Here is a 14910-nt window from a genome sequence, read left to right as displayed (position 1 = left end):
CCCAGGCTGGAGTGCAGTGGCCGGATCTCAGCTCACTGCAAGCTCCGCCTCCCGGGTTCCCGCCATTCTCCTGCCTCAGCCTCCCAAGTAGCTGGGACTACAGGCGCCTTTCACCTCGCCCGGCTAGTTTTTTGTATTTTTAGTAGAGACGGGGTTTCACTGTGTTCGCCAGGATGGTCTCGATCTCCTGACCTTGTGATCCGCCCGTCTCGGCCTCCCAACGTGCTGGGATTACAGGCTTGAGCCACCACGCCCGGCCTATCTAAGGTTTTTTAATAAAACCAACAAAAAGAACAAATCAGCTTATATTTTTTGTCTTGATGACTCCTGCTCCACAATTGCTAGACTAAGAATTAGGTGGCTACAGATGATAGAACTAAATAATAAGCAAGAGACAATAATAATGGCCCTTAATTGTTAACATAAGCGCCAGACTCTAGGCTAAGCACTTTACCTACATCTCATTTCATTCTCACAACTTATAGGTGAATGAGTAAACTGAGACTTAAGGGAACTAAATCACTTAAATGTCACCTGCCTGACTGATGGCAGAGCCAGAGCTTGAACTCATGTTGGTCTGACACCAAGGTCTTTGGTCTTCTCAATACACCAAGTTGCCTACAAAAACAATGACACCACACTCTGCCTGAAGGCTCACACCTGCCTGCAACCATATGCTCACCTTACCGGGAAACGGCTTTATCCAGCATCTTGAGACTTTAGGGTAGATGAAAGGAGAGCTTTGCATCTTGAGGCATTAGGGTAGATGAAAGGAGAGCTTTGCAGACAACAAAATAGCCTATCCTTAATAAATCCTCCACTCTCTTGAAGGAGACTGAGGGGCTTTGTAAAACATTAGTTTCTTATTTTGTGGGATTGTTTAGCTGGGCTGTAAAGATGAAGGCATGGAATAAACTTCTCAAAGTATTTTTAATTTTTTCCGATAATAGAGAAACTTCGCTAACCAAGTATTCTTTTTTGAGTGTATAGCCCCCTCTTGTGGTAAGTTGCTGCTTCTGCACTTCATATCTATATTTTCTGTTCACTTTATTCTGTAGAGCAGTCTGCCAAGAATTTTATTCCTGCTGTTTTTTTTGCTGCTAAAGAAAGGAGTTAAGTCAGGATAACAGAAAAGTCCACATAACCCTAGAATTCTTAGTCAAGGAATAATTCAAGTCAGTCTAGAGACCATGTTGACTTTCCTCGTGTGTTTCCTTACAACTCAGTAGGTTGTCAAGGTCCTGACTTTAATCTTAATAAAACATTGAATTGTATTAAAAGTTTTGTAATAAAACTTACTTTGGAGATTTGTGCATGTCATTTATTTTTTATGATTCATTTTTTGCTGTATAAAATTTTGTTTACAATCATCTTAGATTTTTGCTCAGAGCAATAAGTTAAATCATCTTCCTATAGTTTATTCTATTCTCCATTGCCACATTATCACTTGGTAGGAATTCTTGAGAAGATAAACCACATTAAAGTTACATATGAAATGTCTCAACTCTTAGCTTAGACTGACTGCATTGCTAGTTTACTTAAGTGTAGCCACATTTGTTCATTCATTCATTTGATCACCATTGATTAAGAATTTGCTAAATGCCAGATACTCTTATAGGAGCCGAGATGAGTAAGAGGCCCTATATTAGTTACCTATAGTGATCAGAGAGAAAGAGAGAGAGGGCCGGGCGCGGTGGCTCACGCTTGTAATCCCAGCACTTTGCGAGGCCAAGGCGGGCAGGTCACGAGGTCAGGAGTTTGTGACCAGCCTGGCCAATATGGTGAAACTCTGTCTCTACTAAAAATACAAAGTAGCCAGGCATGGTGGTGCGCCCTTGTAGTCCCAGCTACTGGGGAGCCTGAGGCAGAAGAATCGCTTGAACCCGGGAGGTGGAGGTTGCAGTGGGCCGAGATCGTGCCACTGCACTCCAGCGTGGGCGACAGAGCAAGATTCTGTCTCAAAAAAAAAAAAAAGAGAGAGAGAGAGACTGACCAAGATGAAACCTGTCATATCCTTTATAATCTAATCACAGAAGAAACATACTATCACTTCTCTGTTTTTTTATGGTTCACACAGAACATCCCTGGTACGCTTTGGAAGGGGACTACACAAGGGCTTGAATACCAGATTTCTTACTCCATTTTGTGCTGTTATCACAGAATACCACAGATTTTGGGATAACTTACAAGCAATAGAAGTTGATTTGGTCATGGTTCTGGAGGCTGGGAAGTCCAAGATGCAAGGGCTGAATCTGATGTGCGTCTTCTTGCTGCATTGTAAGATGGTTAAGGCATCACATGGTGCGAGGACACAGAAGAGAGAGCAAGAGGGGCCCACACTTGTAATAATAGCATTAGTCCATCCATGAGGGCAGAGCCATTATGACCTCATTGCCTCTGAAAAGTTCTGCTCCTCAACACTGTCACATCATAGATTAGTGTCGCATCACACTTTTGAATTGTACATTAAGTTTCCAACATATGGTTTGGGGGACACCTGCAAACCATAGCGCCAGGAAAGGGAGGAACTCCTGGAGGCATTGTGGGTGCTGCCTACCCCAGGTGCCTACCATCAAGGTGTACATTGTGGAATTAGTGGTTTACTTTTTGGAGAGAACTTGGGTAAATAAATTCTAGTATACATACTAAGAGAAGTGGATTAATAGGAACATATACAATGGACGATGAGAGCAAGGCCCTTTCCAGCCTGCTTCCAAACCTACCCCAGGTGTAGCACCTCCTCAGGAGCACAGCCTCCCGACCCTGGTGATGAAGGTCCATCGACCACAGGGGCTGGTGTTGACCCATTTGTCTACAGCACTGATGTCATGGCTTCACCTTCCTAAAAGCAAGGACCCAGGATGGCTCCAGCCCCTACCCAATCTCCCCCACCTTTGTTCTTCTCACACTTTCTTACTTTGTAAGGTCCTAGATCTTCCTCTGGACTCCTGTTTGGGGCTCTAAGCTTGAAGGCCAGGAAGGTCTGAGGACACAAATACATGAGCCACTCCTTCCTGGCCCGGGACTTGGTTCTCTAGGATGATTTGCTGTGAGGTTTCCCTCTGCCCACTAAGTAAGAGAAGTATAAACGATAAAAAGGGATGGAAGAAGAATCTCTGCCAATGAAAAAGAGTTTCATTTTATAATACTCCGACCCCTCCCTCATCAAGAAGTCCCTTCACCCCACCTTAGTGCCTCCAAGAGATGCCAATTTTGGTCAAGTGTTGGCAGGCATGAGGAAGAGAGGTTTAGGCCGGGCACCATGGCTTACACCTGTAATCCCAGCACTTTGGGAGGCTGAGGCCGTTGGATCACCTGAGGTCAGGAGTTTGAGACCAGCCTGGCCAATATTGTGAAACCCCGTCTCTACTAAAAATATAAAAATTAGCCAGACATGGTGGCGGGCACCTGTAATCCCAGCTATTTGGAAGGCTGAGGCAGGAGAATCATTTGAACCTGGAAGGCAGAGGTTGCAGTGAGCCACGATGGCAGCACTGCCCTCCAGCCTGGGCAACAGAGCGAAACTCTGTCTCAAAAAAAAAAAAAAAAGAAAAAAGATGTTTTATTTTGTTTTTAACTTAACTAGTTTTATATTAAGACCAAGATTGAGTATGGATAAATTTGTGAAATAAATTCTGTTATCAAAATTCTAAAATCTCTTTCGCTTTCCAGATACTCCCACATGCTGTCCTGGCAAACTTTCTTCTTAAGTGCTCATGTATTCTAACTTCCTCATATCTCCACCAGCCCCACCACCCCACCCCAACATGCTTCAGCTGATCCCTGCAATTTTATTCAGTCACTCGATACCATTTTTTTTTAACGGAGTCTCGCTCTGTCACCCCGACTGGAGTGCAATGGCACTGTCTCAGCTCACTGCAACCTCTGTCTCCTGGGTTCAAGCAATTCTCCTGCCTCACCTTCCCGAGTAGCTGGGATTGCACATGCACCACCACGCCCGGCTAATTTTGTATTCTTAGTGGAGACGGGGTTTTTCCATATTGGCCAAGGTAGTTTCAAACTCCTGACCTCAGGTGATCCGCCCTCCTCAGCCTCCCAGCGTGCTGGGATTACAGGCATGAGCCACTGCACTCAGTCATTTTTTTTTTTTTTTTGAGACAGGGTCTTCATCTGTCACCCATGCTGGAATGCGGTGGTGTGATCATGGCTTACTGTAGCTTCAACTTCCCAGGCTCCGGTGACCCTCCCACTTCAGCCTCGAAGGTAGCTGGGACTACATGTGCATGCTATCACACCCAACTAATTTTTATTTTTTTTCCTATAGATATGGGGTCTTGCTATGTTGCCCCAGCTAGTCTAAATTTCTGGGCTCAAGTGATCCACTCACCTCTGCCTCCTAAAGTGCTGGGATTACAAGCATGAAGCACCACTCCTGGCTCATTATCATGTGTTAGTAACCCATTGTGGAGTTGTCTTTTATCTCTCCCAAAGCCACATGTATTTTGTCAAAAGATATTACCTTAATCCAAAGGCATTCAGCTGGGTGCCATGGCTCATACCTGTACTCCCAGCACTTTGGGAGGCCAATGCAGGCAGATCATTTGAGGCTAGGAGTCCGAGACCAGCCTGGCCAATATGGCAAAACCCCATCTCTACTAAAAATGCAAAAATTGGCTGGGCATGGTGACACGCGCCTGTAGTCCCAGCTACTCGGGGTGGGGGGGGCGGGGCATGAGAATTGCTTGAACCCAGGAGGCGGAGGTTACAGTGAGTTGAGATGGCGCCACTGCACTCCAGTCTGGGTGACAGAGTGAGACTCTGTCTCAAACAACATCAACAACAAAACAAAGGCATAAAGCTTTATGTATGAAGTTTTAGGCCTGAGCACAAGATTTGCAAGAGGAATCTTTCAAGGCAGCAGGATCTCCTGGCCTCCATCTATTCTCAGCACCTGCCAGGAGTCCCTACCCACACTTCCTGTTAAGACAGCTCTGACAGTAAGCTTGTTTTTTTTTTTTTTTTTTTTTTGAGACGGAGTCTCGCTCTGTCGCCCAGGCTGGAGTGCAATGGCCAGATCTCAGCTCACTGCAAGCTCCGCCTTCCGGGTTTACGCCATTCTCCTGCCTCAGCCTCCCAAGTAGCTGGGACTACAGGCGCCCGCTACCTGGCCCAGCTAGTTTTTTGTATTTTTTTAGTAGAGACGGGGTTTCACCGTGTTAGCCAGGCTGGTCTCGATCTCCTGACCTCGTGATCCGCCCGTCTCGGCCTCCCAAAGTGCTGGGATTACAGGCTTGAGCCACCGCGCCCGGCCAGTAAGCTTGTTTTATATTGATATGCCTCTGTAGCTTCACTCGCTACTGGATGGACACTTTTAATTGGACAGTTTTAAAAGACATTACCAGCTGGGCAGAGTGGCTCACGCCTGTAACCCCAGCACTTTGGGAGGCCGAGGACGGCGGATCATTTGAGGTCAGGAGTTCAAGACCATCTTGGCCAACATGGTTGAGACCCTGTCTCTACTAAAAATATAAAAATTAGCCAGGCATGGTGGCGGGCACCTATAATCTCAGCTGCTTGGAACGCTGAGGCGGGAGAATAACTTAAACTTGGAAGGTGGAGGTTGCAGTGAGCCAAGATTGAGCCACTGCACTCCAGCCTAGGTGACAGAGCAAGACTCCATCTCAAAAAAAAAAAAAAGACATTACCTCCAATTTTCTTCCAGAAATAGGTGAGTTGTAAATAATAGATATCCAGATGATATGCAGATATTTGAATACAGAATTTTGTTTTAAGATGGGGTGTGGCCCTGTTGCCCAGGCTGGAGTAAAGTGGCATGCTTATGGCTTACTGTAACCTTGAACTCTTGGGCTCAAGTGATCCTCCCATCTCAGCCTCCCAAGTAGTCGGAACTACAGGCATGCCCCACCACACCCAGCTTTCTTCTTGTAGGGACAGGGTCTTGCTATGTTGCCCAGGCTGGTCTTAAATTCCTGTCCTCAAGCAATTCACTCACTTTGGCCTCCCAAACCACTGAGATCACGGCCGTGAACCACACCACACCTAGCCAGAATACAGAATTTTTTTAAGACCAGACTTTCCATCTTGTTTGACTTATGATTTGAAACTGTTCATCAAGATTTCCTTGAAACTCAACTGGGTGTGGTGGCTCACACCTATAATCTCAGCACTTTGGGAGGCTTAGGCAGGCAGATCACTTGAGGTCAGGAGTTTGAGACCAGCCTGGACAACATGGCGAAACCCTGTCTCTACTGAAAATACAAAAATTAGCCTGGCATGGTGGCACACGCTTGTAGTCCTGGCTACTCAGGAGTATGAGGCAGGAGAATCGTGTGAACCCGGGAGACAGAGGTTGCAATGAGCCAAGATAGCGCCACTGCACTCCAGCCTGGGCGACAGAGCAAGACTCTGTCTCAATAAATAAATAAAAAAATACTTTCTTGAAACTCTTATCCATTACCTCTGATCCATCACACTCCAAAGTCTCCACTTCGTACTGTGCAGCCCTCCTCTGCTGTCATCTTTCTTGGCTCTTCTGCTTTCCTCTGATTCCTTAAATATAGGCTGTAGCACTCAGGGTTCTCCAGAGAAGCAGAACCAATAGGAGATATATGTGTGTGTGTGTGTGTGTGTGCGCGCGCGTGTGTGTGTGTGATTAGGTCTGGAATCTCAAGCAGGAATTAATATTGCAGTCTTGAGGTAGAATCACCTTTTCTCTGTAAACCCTCCGGTTTTGCTCTAAGGCCTTCACTTATTTTGACAAGGCCCATTCACCTTATCAAGGAGAGTCTCCTTTACTTAAAGCCAACCGACTGTAGATATTAACAACATCTACAAAACATATATATATATATAATATTATATATATATATATATAATTTGAGATGGAGTCTCATTCTGTTGTCCAGGCTGGAGTCCAGTGGCACAATCTCAGCTCACTGCAACCTCCGCCTCACAAGTTCAAGCAATTCTCCTGCCTCAGCCTCCTGAGTAGCTGGGATTCCAGGTGCATGCCACCATGCTCGGCTAATTTTTGTGTTTTTTAGTAGAGATGGGGTTTCGCCCTGTTGGCCATGGTGGTGTTGAACTCCTGACCTCAGGTGATCTGCACACCTCGGCCTCCCAAAGTGCTGGGATTTCAGGCGTGAGCCACCATGCCCAGCTTCTACAAAGTATTTTCATAGCAACACCTCAAATAGTGTTTGATTAAATAACTGCATGCGACAGCCTAGTCATGTTGATACATAAAACTACACATGCTTTGGGGGAAACAAAACATAAGTTTTCCCCCTAATTCTCTCCTTAGACACTTTTTCTCAAAATCTTCTCCCTCTGTGACCTACATAGAAGTGGAGCAGACAGATCTCAAACCTAACCAACTGAAAACAAAGTATGAATCTCCACCTTTCACCCGCCAACCCTCAAATCAGCTCCTTCCTCCCATATCAAAGCCTCTTGTGATTTTTTGTTTCTTTGTTATATATATATATATATATTTTTTTTTTTTTTGAGATGGAGTCTTGCTCTGTCATCCAGGCTGGAGTGCAGTGATGCTATCTTGGCTCGCTGCAACCTCTGTCACCCGGGTTCAAACAATTCTCCTGCCTCAGCCTCCTGAGTAGCTAGGACTACAGGCGCGGGCCACCATGCCTGGCTAATTTTTTGTATTTTTAGTAGAGATGGGGTTTCACTATGTTAGCCAGGCTGGTCTCGAACAGGCTGCCCGCCTCGACCTCCCAAAGTGCTGGGATTACAGTTGTGAGTCCCCACGCCTAGCCTATTGCTTTGTTTTTTAGAGACAGTCTTCCGTCTGTCACCCAGACTGGAGTGGTATGCAGTGGTGTCATCGTAGTTCATTGAAGCCTGGAATTTCTGGGCTCAAGTGATCCTCCTGCCTCAGCCTTCCCGAATAGCGGGGATTACATGCACTTGCCACCAAGCCTGGCTACTTTTCCCCTCATTTTATTAGAGACGAGGTCTTGCTATATTGCCCAGGTTGGTCTCCAGCTGCTGGTCTCCGGAGATCTTCCTGACTCCCCAAGTAGCTGGGATTAAAGGTGTGAGCCACTGTGCTAGGCAAGCCTCTAGTTTTGATTTCAAAAACTTTGCAGGTATCCTTGATCCTTCTCTTTCCCTCACCTTCTGTACACAGTCCATCAGCAAGTCTTGTCAGTGTTGCCTTTAAAATATATCCAGACCAGAATCCAATCACTTCTTTTTTTTTTTTTTTTTTGAAATGGAGTTTCACTCTGTCACCCAGGCTGGAGTGCGGTGGCATGATCTTGGCTCACTGCAACCTCCACCTCCCTGGTTCAAGCAATTCTCCTGCGTCAGCCTCCCGAGTAGCTAGGATTACAGGCATGTGCCATCACGCCCAGCTAATTTTTTGTATTTTTAGTAGAGACAGGGTTTCGTCGTGTTAGCCAGGATGGTCTCGATCTCCCGACCTCTTGATCCACCCGCCTCGGCCTCCCAAAGTGCTGGGATTACAGGCGTGAGCCACCATGCCCAGCCGTACCAATCACTTCTTACTATCTCTACCACTACTGCTGTAGTCAAAGCCTCTCTCCCAGGCTACAGGAGGCTAACAGTCCTCTCTTCTGGCTCACTGAGTCCATTCATTGAAACATAGGTCAGATCACATTGCCCTTCTGGTAAAACCCCTTTTGATGGCCTCCTACTTTGGCCTTCAGAGACCTGCCTGTCTGGTCCCCATATTCCTCCCTCCTCACAGGTCCTGCTTCCCTCCCCTTGACTCACCACAGGCAAGCCACGCTAACTTGCTTCTGGTCCTCGACATTAACTTCTCCAGATATTATATCTCACTCCTTTTCATTCAGGGGACAACACAGAGAGGTTTCTGGGGTTTCCCTACCTAAAGTAGACCCACCCCGCGTGCCTGGTCACTCTTGTCTTCCTACCCTGCTCATTTTCATCATACACTCAATCCCTAATGGAAAGGATCTTGTCTCTTTTCTGCTTCCCAACTGTCCTGTATGTTTCATGATGGGCAGATGGAGGCAGCACAGGGGAGTGCGTGTTTCAGCCTGTGGTGGCTGTGAGAATGTGCCATACAGACCTCCAACTACAGGATGTGTCATTGGCCAAAGGCCCCAGCTGCTGTGCTTTGAAAGCTATTACTGGCCAGCCATGGTGGCTCACACCTGTAATCCCAGCACTTTGGGAGGCCGAGGTGGGCAGGTCACGAAGTCAGGAGTTCAAGACCAGCCTGGCCAACATGGTGAAACCCCATCACTACTAAAAATACAAAAATTATCCAAGTGTGGTGGTGTGCACCTGTAGTCCCAGCTACTTGGGAGGCTGAGGCAGGAGAATCTCTTGAACCCGGGAGGCGGAGGTTGCAGTGAGCTGAGATCGCACCACTGCATTCCAGTCTGATAACACAGCGAGACTCCATCTCAAAAAAAAAATAATAAAATTAAAAAAAATTAGCCAGGCATGGTGGTGCACACCTGTAATCCCAGCTACTCAAGAGGCTGAGGCAGGAGAATTGCTTGAACCTGGGAGGCGGAGGTTGCAGTGAGTAAAGATAGTGCCACTGCACTCCAGCCTGGGTGACAGAGCGAGACTCCATCTCAAAAAAAGAGACAGAGCTATTGCCACGTTTGCCCCAAAGCCACAAGCATCTTCCACAGGCAGCTCCCAGACAAGGACTGAGTGTGCAGGGATACTAAGGTGAAACCATTCCCAGGACACACAGAGCTGATCTGACAGCTGACTTTGGCTTGAGGACTTCTCAACTGCCAGACCTTCCTTAGACTGCACAACAGAAATGCTTCTGCCCAGTGCTCCTTCCCTTTCCCCTTCATGCAGGTTCAAGCTGGCATCATGGTCTAAAAACTCTCCAGCACCTTGGCTCCCTCACCATTTTCTCCCACAGACTTTTCCCCTGACAAAATCTGATATGGTTAATCCCATCTTGGCATCTTTTTCTTAAAAGTCCCAGACTAACATAAGTGGTGCTGAAAGTGGCCCAAGAAAAGAGGCAGTAAGAAGGGGATTTGGAACTGGCTCACCCATCACCCAGCAGACAGAGGGGGGATGTTGTCCTGGTTGATAGGTAGGCACAGATAGTCCCTGGCCCTGGGTGGCAGCTCAGTTGCTAAAGATTTCATTGGTGGTGACCTGAGAAAAGATGCTGTTGGAGGGGAATGTTGTGGCAGGTGTGACTTCACAAGCATTTAACAATATGGGAGAACAATGCCTACCGTAGCAGAATGGGCTGTCAGAGACTGAGGGCTGTTAACAAGCAGTGAATCACCAAGTATGAGAGTAGGAGAGCCCAGAGGTAGCTTACATAACAGGCATTCTCTTCCGTAGTGGCAAGACAGACTCGGTTTTGAACAGCCGGTCAAAAATCTAATTGCAAGCTGGGCTTGATGGCTCATGCCTGTAATACCAGCACTTTGGGTGGCCGAGGTGGGAGGACTGCTTGAGCCCAGGAGTTTGAGACCAGTGTGGCAACATAGAGAGACTCCTGTCTCTACAAAAAGTTAAAAAATTAGCTGGGCATGGTCGTGCTCACCTATGGTCCCAGCTATTCAGGAGGCTGGGATGGGAGGATAGCTTGAGCCCCGGAGGTCAAGGCTGCAGTGAGCAGTGATCTCACCACTGCACTGTAGCCTGGGTGACAGGGCAAGACCCTGTCTCAAAAAAAAAAAAAAAAAGATTGCAAGTCTACAGAGCTTCAAAGAGATCTGAGTGTCCGGTGCACGCAGGTCCAGTATAGAAAGCGCAGGGCCCTGGTGGGGAAATCTGGGATCCTGAACCACAGCACAGGGGCACTGAGATGGATTCCACCAGTGATATTTGACTCTGCAAAAGCCCAGAACATCTGGGATTTCAGATGTAGCCCAGCCTTCTCTACTTGGTGCTAGCACGTCAGTTTTCTGGAAGATGCTACTGAGGCCTCTCTCACAAGGCAAGAGGTGACCCCTCCTCTCCTCCTTACCAGGCTGAGAACTAGGATTAAAATGCAACTGAACACATGCTTGGCCTGATTGAGGCAGGAGAATAGGGAAGCTGGGGTTAGCAGGGTTTCAGCAAGTGCAGCCAGTCCGCACGGGCAGGGAAACAATGGGTGCAGCCAGTCCGCACGGGCAGGGGAGCAGCCAGTGCAGCCGGTGCGCACGGGCAGGGGAGCAGCAGGTGCAGTCAGTGTGCATGAGCAGGAGAGCTGCAGGTGCAGCATATAGGTCACATCCTTGTCTCTGTGACAACAAGCCACTTCAGCCCCCGATTGGCCACCGGCCAGTCCTTCATGGGATGTGGCCAATTGCAGGCCTCTAAGGGTTTCCTAGGGGTATGCTGGGTTCTTTCTAGCTGAATACAAACCCTAACTGAGGGGGCTTTTCAGCAGCTGCTTGCTTGAGCCTGCTCCCACTCTGTGAATTGTCTTCAATAAATCTGTGCCCATTCCGTGGCGTGTTCAGTTCTTTGTCCAATATGCCAAGAACCTGGACATCACATTTAGGACTTTTTTTTTTTTTTGAGATAGAGTCTTATTCTTGCCGCTCAGGCTGGAGTGCAATGGCACGATCTTAGCTCACTGCAACCTTCGCCTCCCGGGTTCAAGCCATTCTTCTGCCTCAGCCTCCCGAGTAGCTGGGATTACAGGTGTCCAACACCATGCCCAGCTAATTTTTGTAATTTTAGTGGAAACGGGGTTTCACCGTGTTGGCCAGGCTAGTCTCGAACTCCTGACTTCAGGTGATCCACCCACCTCGGCCTCCCAAAGTGCTGGGATTATGGGCATGGGCCACTGTGCCTGGCCACATTTAGGACCTTCTATCCGGTAACATGATAAGCGGGGAAAGAGATTACACACACACAAAATGGCAAGAATCCGCTGGCACGGACAGGCTGGACCCAGGTGAATACTCCTGGGGTTGGATTTTGAAGGTGCTTGATCACTAGAGCCGGAAGGTAAATCTGGGTAAGCAAGAATTCACTGACCTGAGGGTAGATTCTTGAACATGGTATTTAACACCCAGCAAGTACTCTAGGGAATAGACACTTGCTATGAGATGGCTCTTAGAAGCCTGGAAGAAATGATACCCAATTCTAAGCAAAGCGGAGATGCCTGAGTGGCCCTGGCAGACAGCAGAGGAAGGAATAAGGAGGATGAGGAGAGTGTTGAGTAGATGTATTTTAATAAGGTCAGAAGACACGTTAGTGGATTGTTTTCCATGACAGGGCTCAGGATACATCTTTTACCAAGGCCGTCAGAGGGGTGCCGGCATTCCTGAGCACATTGGTGTGGCTCTTTTGTAACACAGATGGTAGGAGAGAGGTCCCAAAGCTGAGACTGTGCGTCCCCTGAAACAAAGCCAGGTGGCAGATTTAGCCACCACAAGCCGGGAGACTGTCATTACCATAACAACTGGCAAGGTAGAGAGACATCCAAAAGAGCATGGTTTGCAGTGTTGGTGGATGTGGTTAATGGAGCAGGGAATCCCAAGGAGCAAAATAAAGGGCCAGCCAGCATGGGTCGTGCTTAACATCTAAAGCAACAGCAATGACAACAGACAGTGGAGAGGCAGGAGGCTAAGGGTGGTCACTCCAGTAAAACACCACGATTCCTTGCTCAGTTTCCTGAACCGAGGCAATTTTTAGATCTGGAGCCCACTGCCTGAAGAAGTGGCTTGGTCTCTAAGAGGAAGAGCCTATGAAGATTCTTCCCCTTCTTCCCCCAAAGGGACTTGAGAGGAAAAAAACTATTTTACTTCTTCTTTTACACCACAACAATCAACATGGAAAACTGCTGTGACCAAATGTGTATGTTTCTCCTCACTCCCAAATACCAAGCAAGCCATCAGTTCTGCAGTGGACACCACACGGGTTCCTTCAATTCAATTCTGACACTACCTGGAGACAGCATCAGATCCCACGGGTTGAGAACTCACTCCCCAAGACTGCTCCCCACCCCCTCTGGACTTCCAACGCCAATTGCAAGCCCTGGGTTATTTTGCCTGTACTTTTGACCCACCGGCTAAAAATCAGGGTTTCCACAACTCCCTCCCTCCTCGGGTTCTATTCATTTGCTAGAGTGGCTTCCAGAACTCAGGGAAACACTTTTACCAGTTTATTATAAAGGACATTTTTTTTTTTTTTTTAAGACAGAATCTTCTTCTGTCATCCAGGTTGGACCACAGTGGTGTGACCACAGCTCCTTGCAGCCTTGACCTCCTGGACTCAAGGGAACCTCCCACCTCAGCTTGCTTTCATTTTTTTTCCCCCCACCTCAGCTTTCTAAGTAGCTGGAACCATAGGCTCGCACCACTGAGCCCAGCTAATTTTTTTCTTTCTTTTATTTTTTTAGACGGAGTCTCACTCTGTCACCAGGTTGGAGTGCAGTGGCGCTATCTTGGCTCATTGCAACCTCCCCTTCTGGGTTCAAGCGATTCTCCTGCCTCAGCCTCCTGAGTAGCTGGGATTACAGGCACCCACCACGATGCCCAGTTAATTTTTGTATTTTTAGTAGAGACGGAGTTTCACCATCTTGGTCAGGGTGGTCTCTATCTCTTGACCTCGTGATTCGCCCCCCTTGGCCTTCCAAAGGGGTGGGATTACAGGTGTGAGCCACCGTGCCTGGCCAATTTTTTTTTTTTAAGATGGGGTCTCACTACATTGCCAGGCTGGTCTCCAACTTCTGGTCTCAAGCAATCCTCCTGCTTCAGCTCCCAAAGTGCTGAGATTACAGGTGTGAGCCAATGTGCCCAGCCTTCAAAGGATGTTTTAAAGGATACAAATACACAGACAGATGAAGAGACACATAGGGCAAAGTCTGGAAGGGTCCAGAATGCAGGAGCTTTTGTCCCCATGCAGTTGGGGCGCACCACCCTCTGGGCACATGGATGCGTAAGCCCCTATATGTGTGGCTATCTGCAAGCTCCCAAACCTTGTCCCTGTTGTATTTTTACAAAAGCTTTCTTGTGTAGACAAGATTAATTAACATTGGCCATTGATGATCAGCTTAACCTTCAGCCCCCTCCCTCCCTGGAGGTTGCGGGGTGGGACTGTGATTTATAATAAAGTTTTGTGACTCTAAATGTCTCAAAATGGAATCACTTGTGACAGGTTACTCAGCTTACTGTGAAACTGCTGACCCCTAAGCATATGTATGGTGTTCTGAGGTGAAGATGCCTGTGTGGCCAGCACCCCGAGACCTAACAAGAAAACGGAGCTAAAAGATGGCTGAGTTAACAGTTAAGGACACTCCTGTGAAGGACCATAAAAACTGCAAAGAAACTGACCATGGCTAAGATGCCTGCAGAAGCTCTGCCGATGAGAACTCTGAGGCCTCTTTTCCATGAGGCAATGGACCCCACCCTGGCCACATTCCGAGAAAACCAGCCCCAAGTGTTGTTAGTCAGCCTGCTGTTCTCCTGAGCTACTTGCTGTGGTTCCTCCCACTCTTATTACTGCCTGTGTGTGTGCCAAGTACATTTGCATGACTGTTGGTGTGTGAAACTTGTAATAAACTGTGAATTCGTAATCACTTAAGTGGCCATTGATTTACTGTGAAACCTCTTGGGTACCCCTGTGGGAGTTGGCACAATTAGGCTAATCGAAACTCTAAGCAAGAGAGATCCAAAGTCCTAACCTTCTTCTAATCCTGCCTCGGTTCTTCCAGTGACCAGCCCCCATCCCGGAGCTACCTAGCGGGGGCCAGCCATCAGTCAGCTCATTAGCATACAATAAACTGTCACTGTGGAGATCCTAAGGATTTCAGGAGTTGTATGCCAGGAAACAGGGACAAAGGGTGATACATGTTTCACAGTATTGCACAACCTACGGCCATTTATTGACTGACGGTACACCAGGAGAAGGAAAGAACCACGTGTTTCAAGCACTATTGGATACAGGGTCTGAGCTGACATTGATTCCCAGAGACCCAAACTGTCATCA

The 14910-nt window shown here is 47.6% G+C and overlaps 1 protein-coding gene across 1 annotated transcript in view; it reads left to right on the top strand.

The window, feature by feature from the left end:
- Positions 1-14480, top strand: part of LAMP3 (lysosome associated membrane protein 3) — a 58542-nt gene extending 44062 nt beyond the window's left edge. Inside the window, exon 6 of the mRNA XM_017860640.1 lies at positions 14080-14480. Coding sequence (XP_017716129.1) covers positions 14080-14114 — 35 coding nt within the window. The 3' untranslated portion in view covers positions 14115-14480. The remainder of the gene's footprint in view (positions 1-14079) is intronic.
- The last annotated feature ends 430 nt before the right edge of the window (positions 14481-14910 follow it).

This window comes from Rhinopithecus bieti, unplaced genomic scaffold, assembly GCF_001698545.2.
Source record: "Rhinopithecus bieti isolate Rb0 unplaced genomic scaffold, ASM169854v2 scaffold_55189, whole genome shotgun sequence".
Classification (NCBI taxonomy): Eukaryota; Metazoa; Chordata; class Mammalia; order Primates; family Cercopithecidae; genus Rhinopithecus; species Rhinopithecus bieti.
The sequence above is the reverse complement of the archived record's forward strand: the minus strand, read 5'-3'. Positions and strand labels throughout refer to the sequence as shown.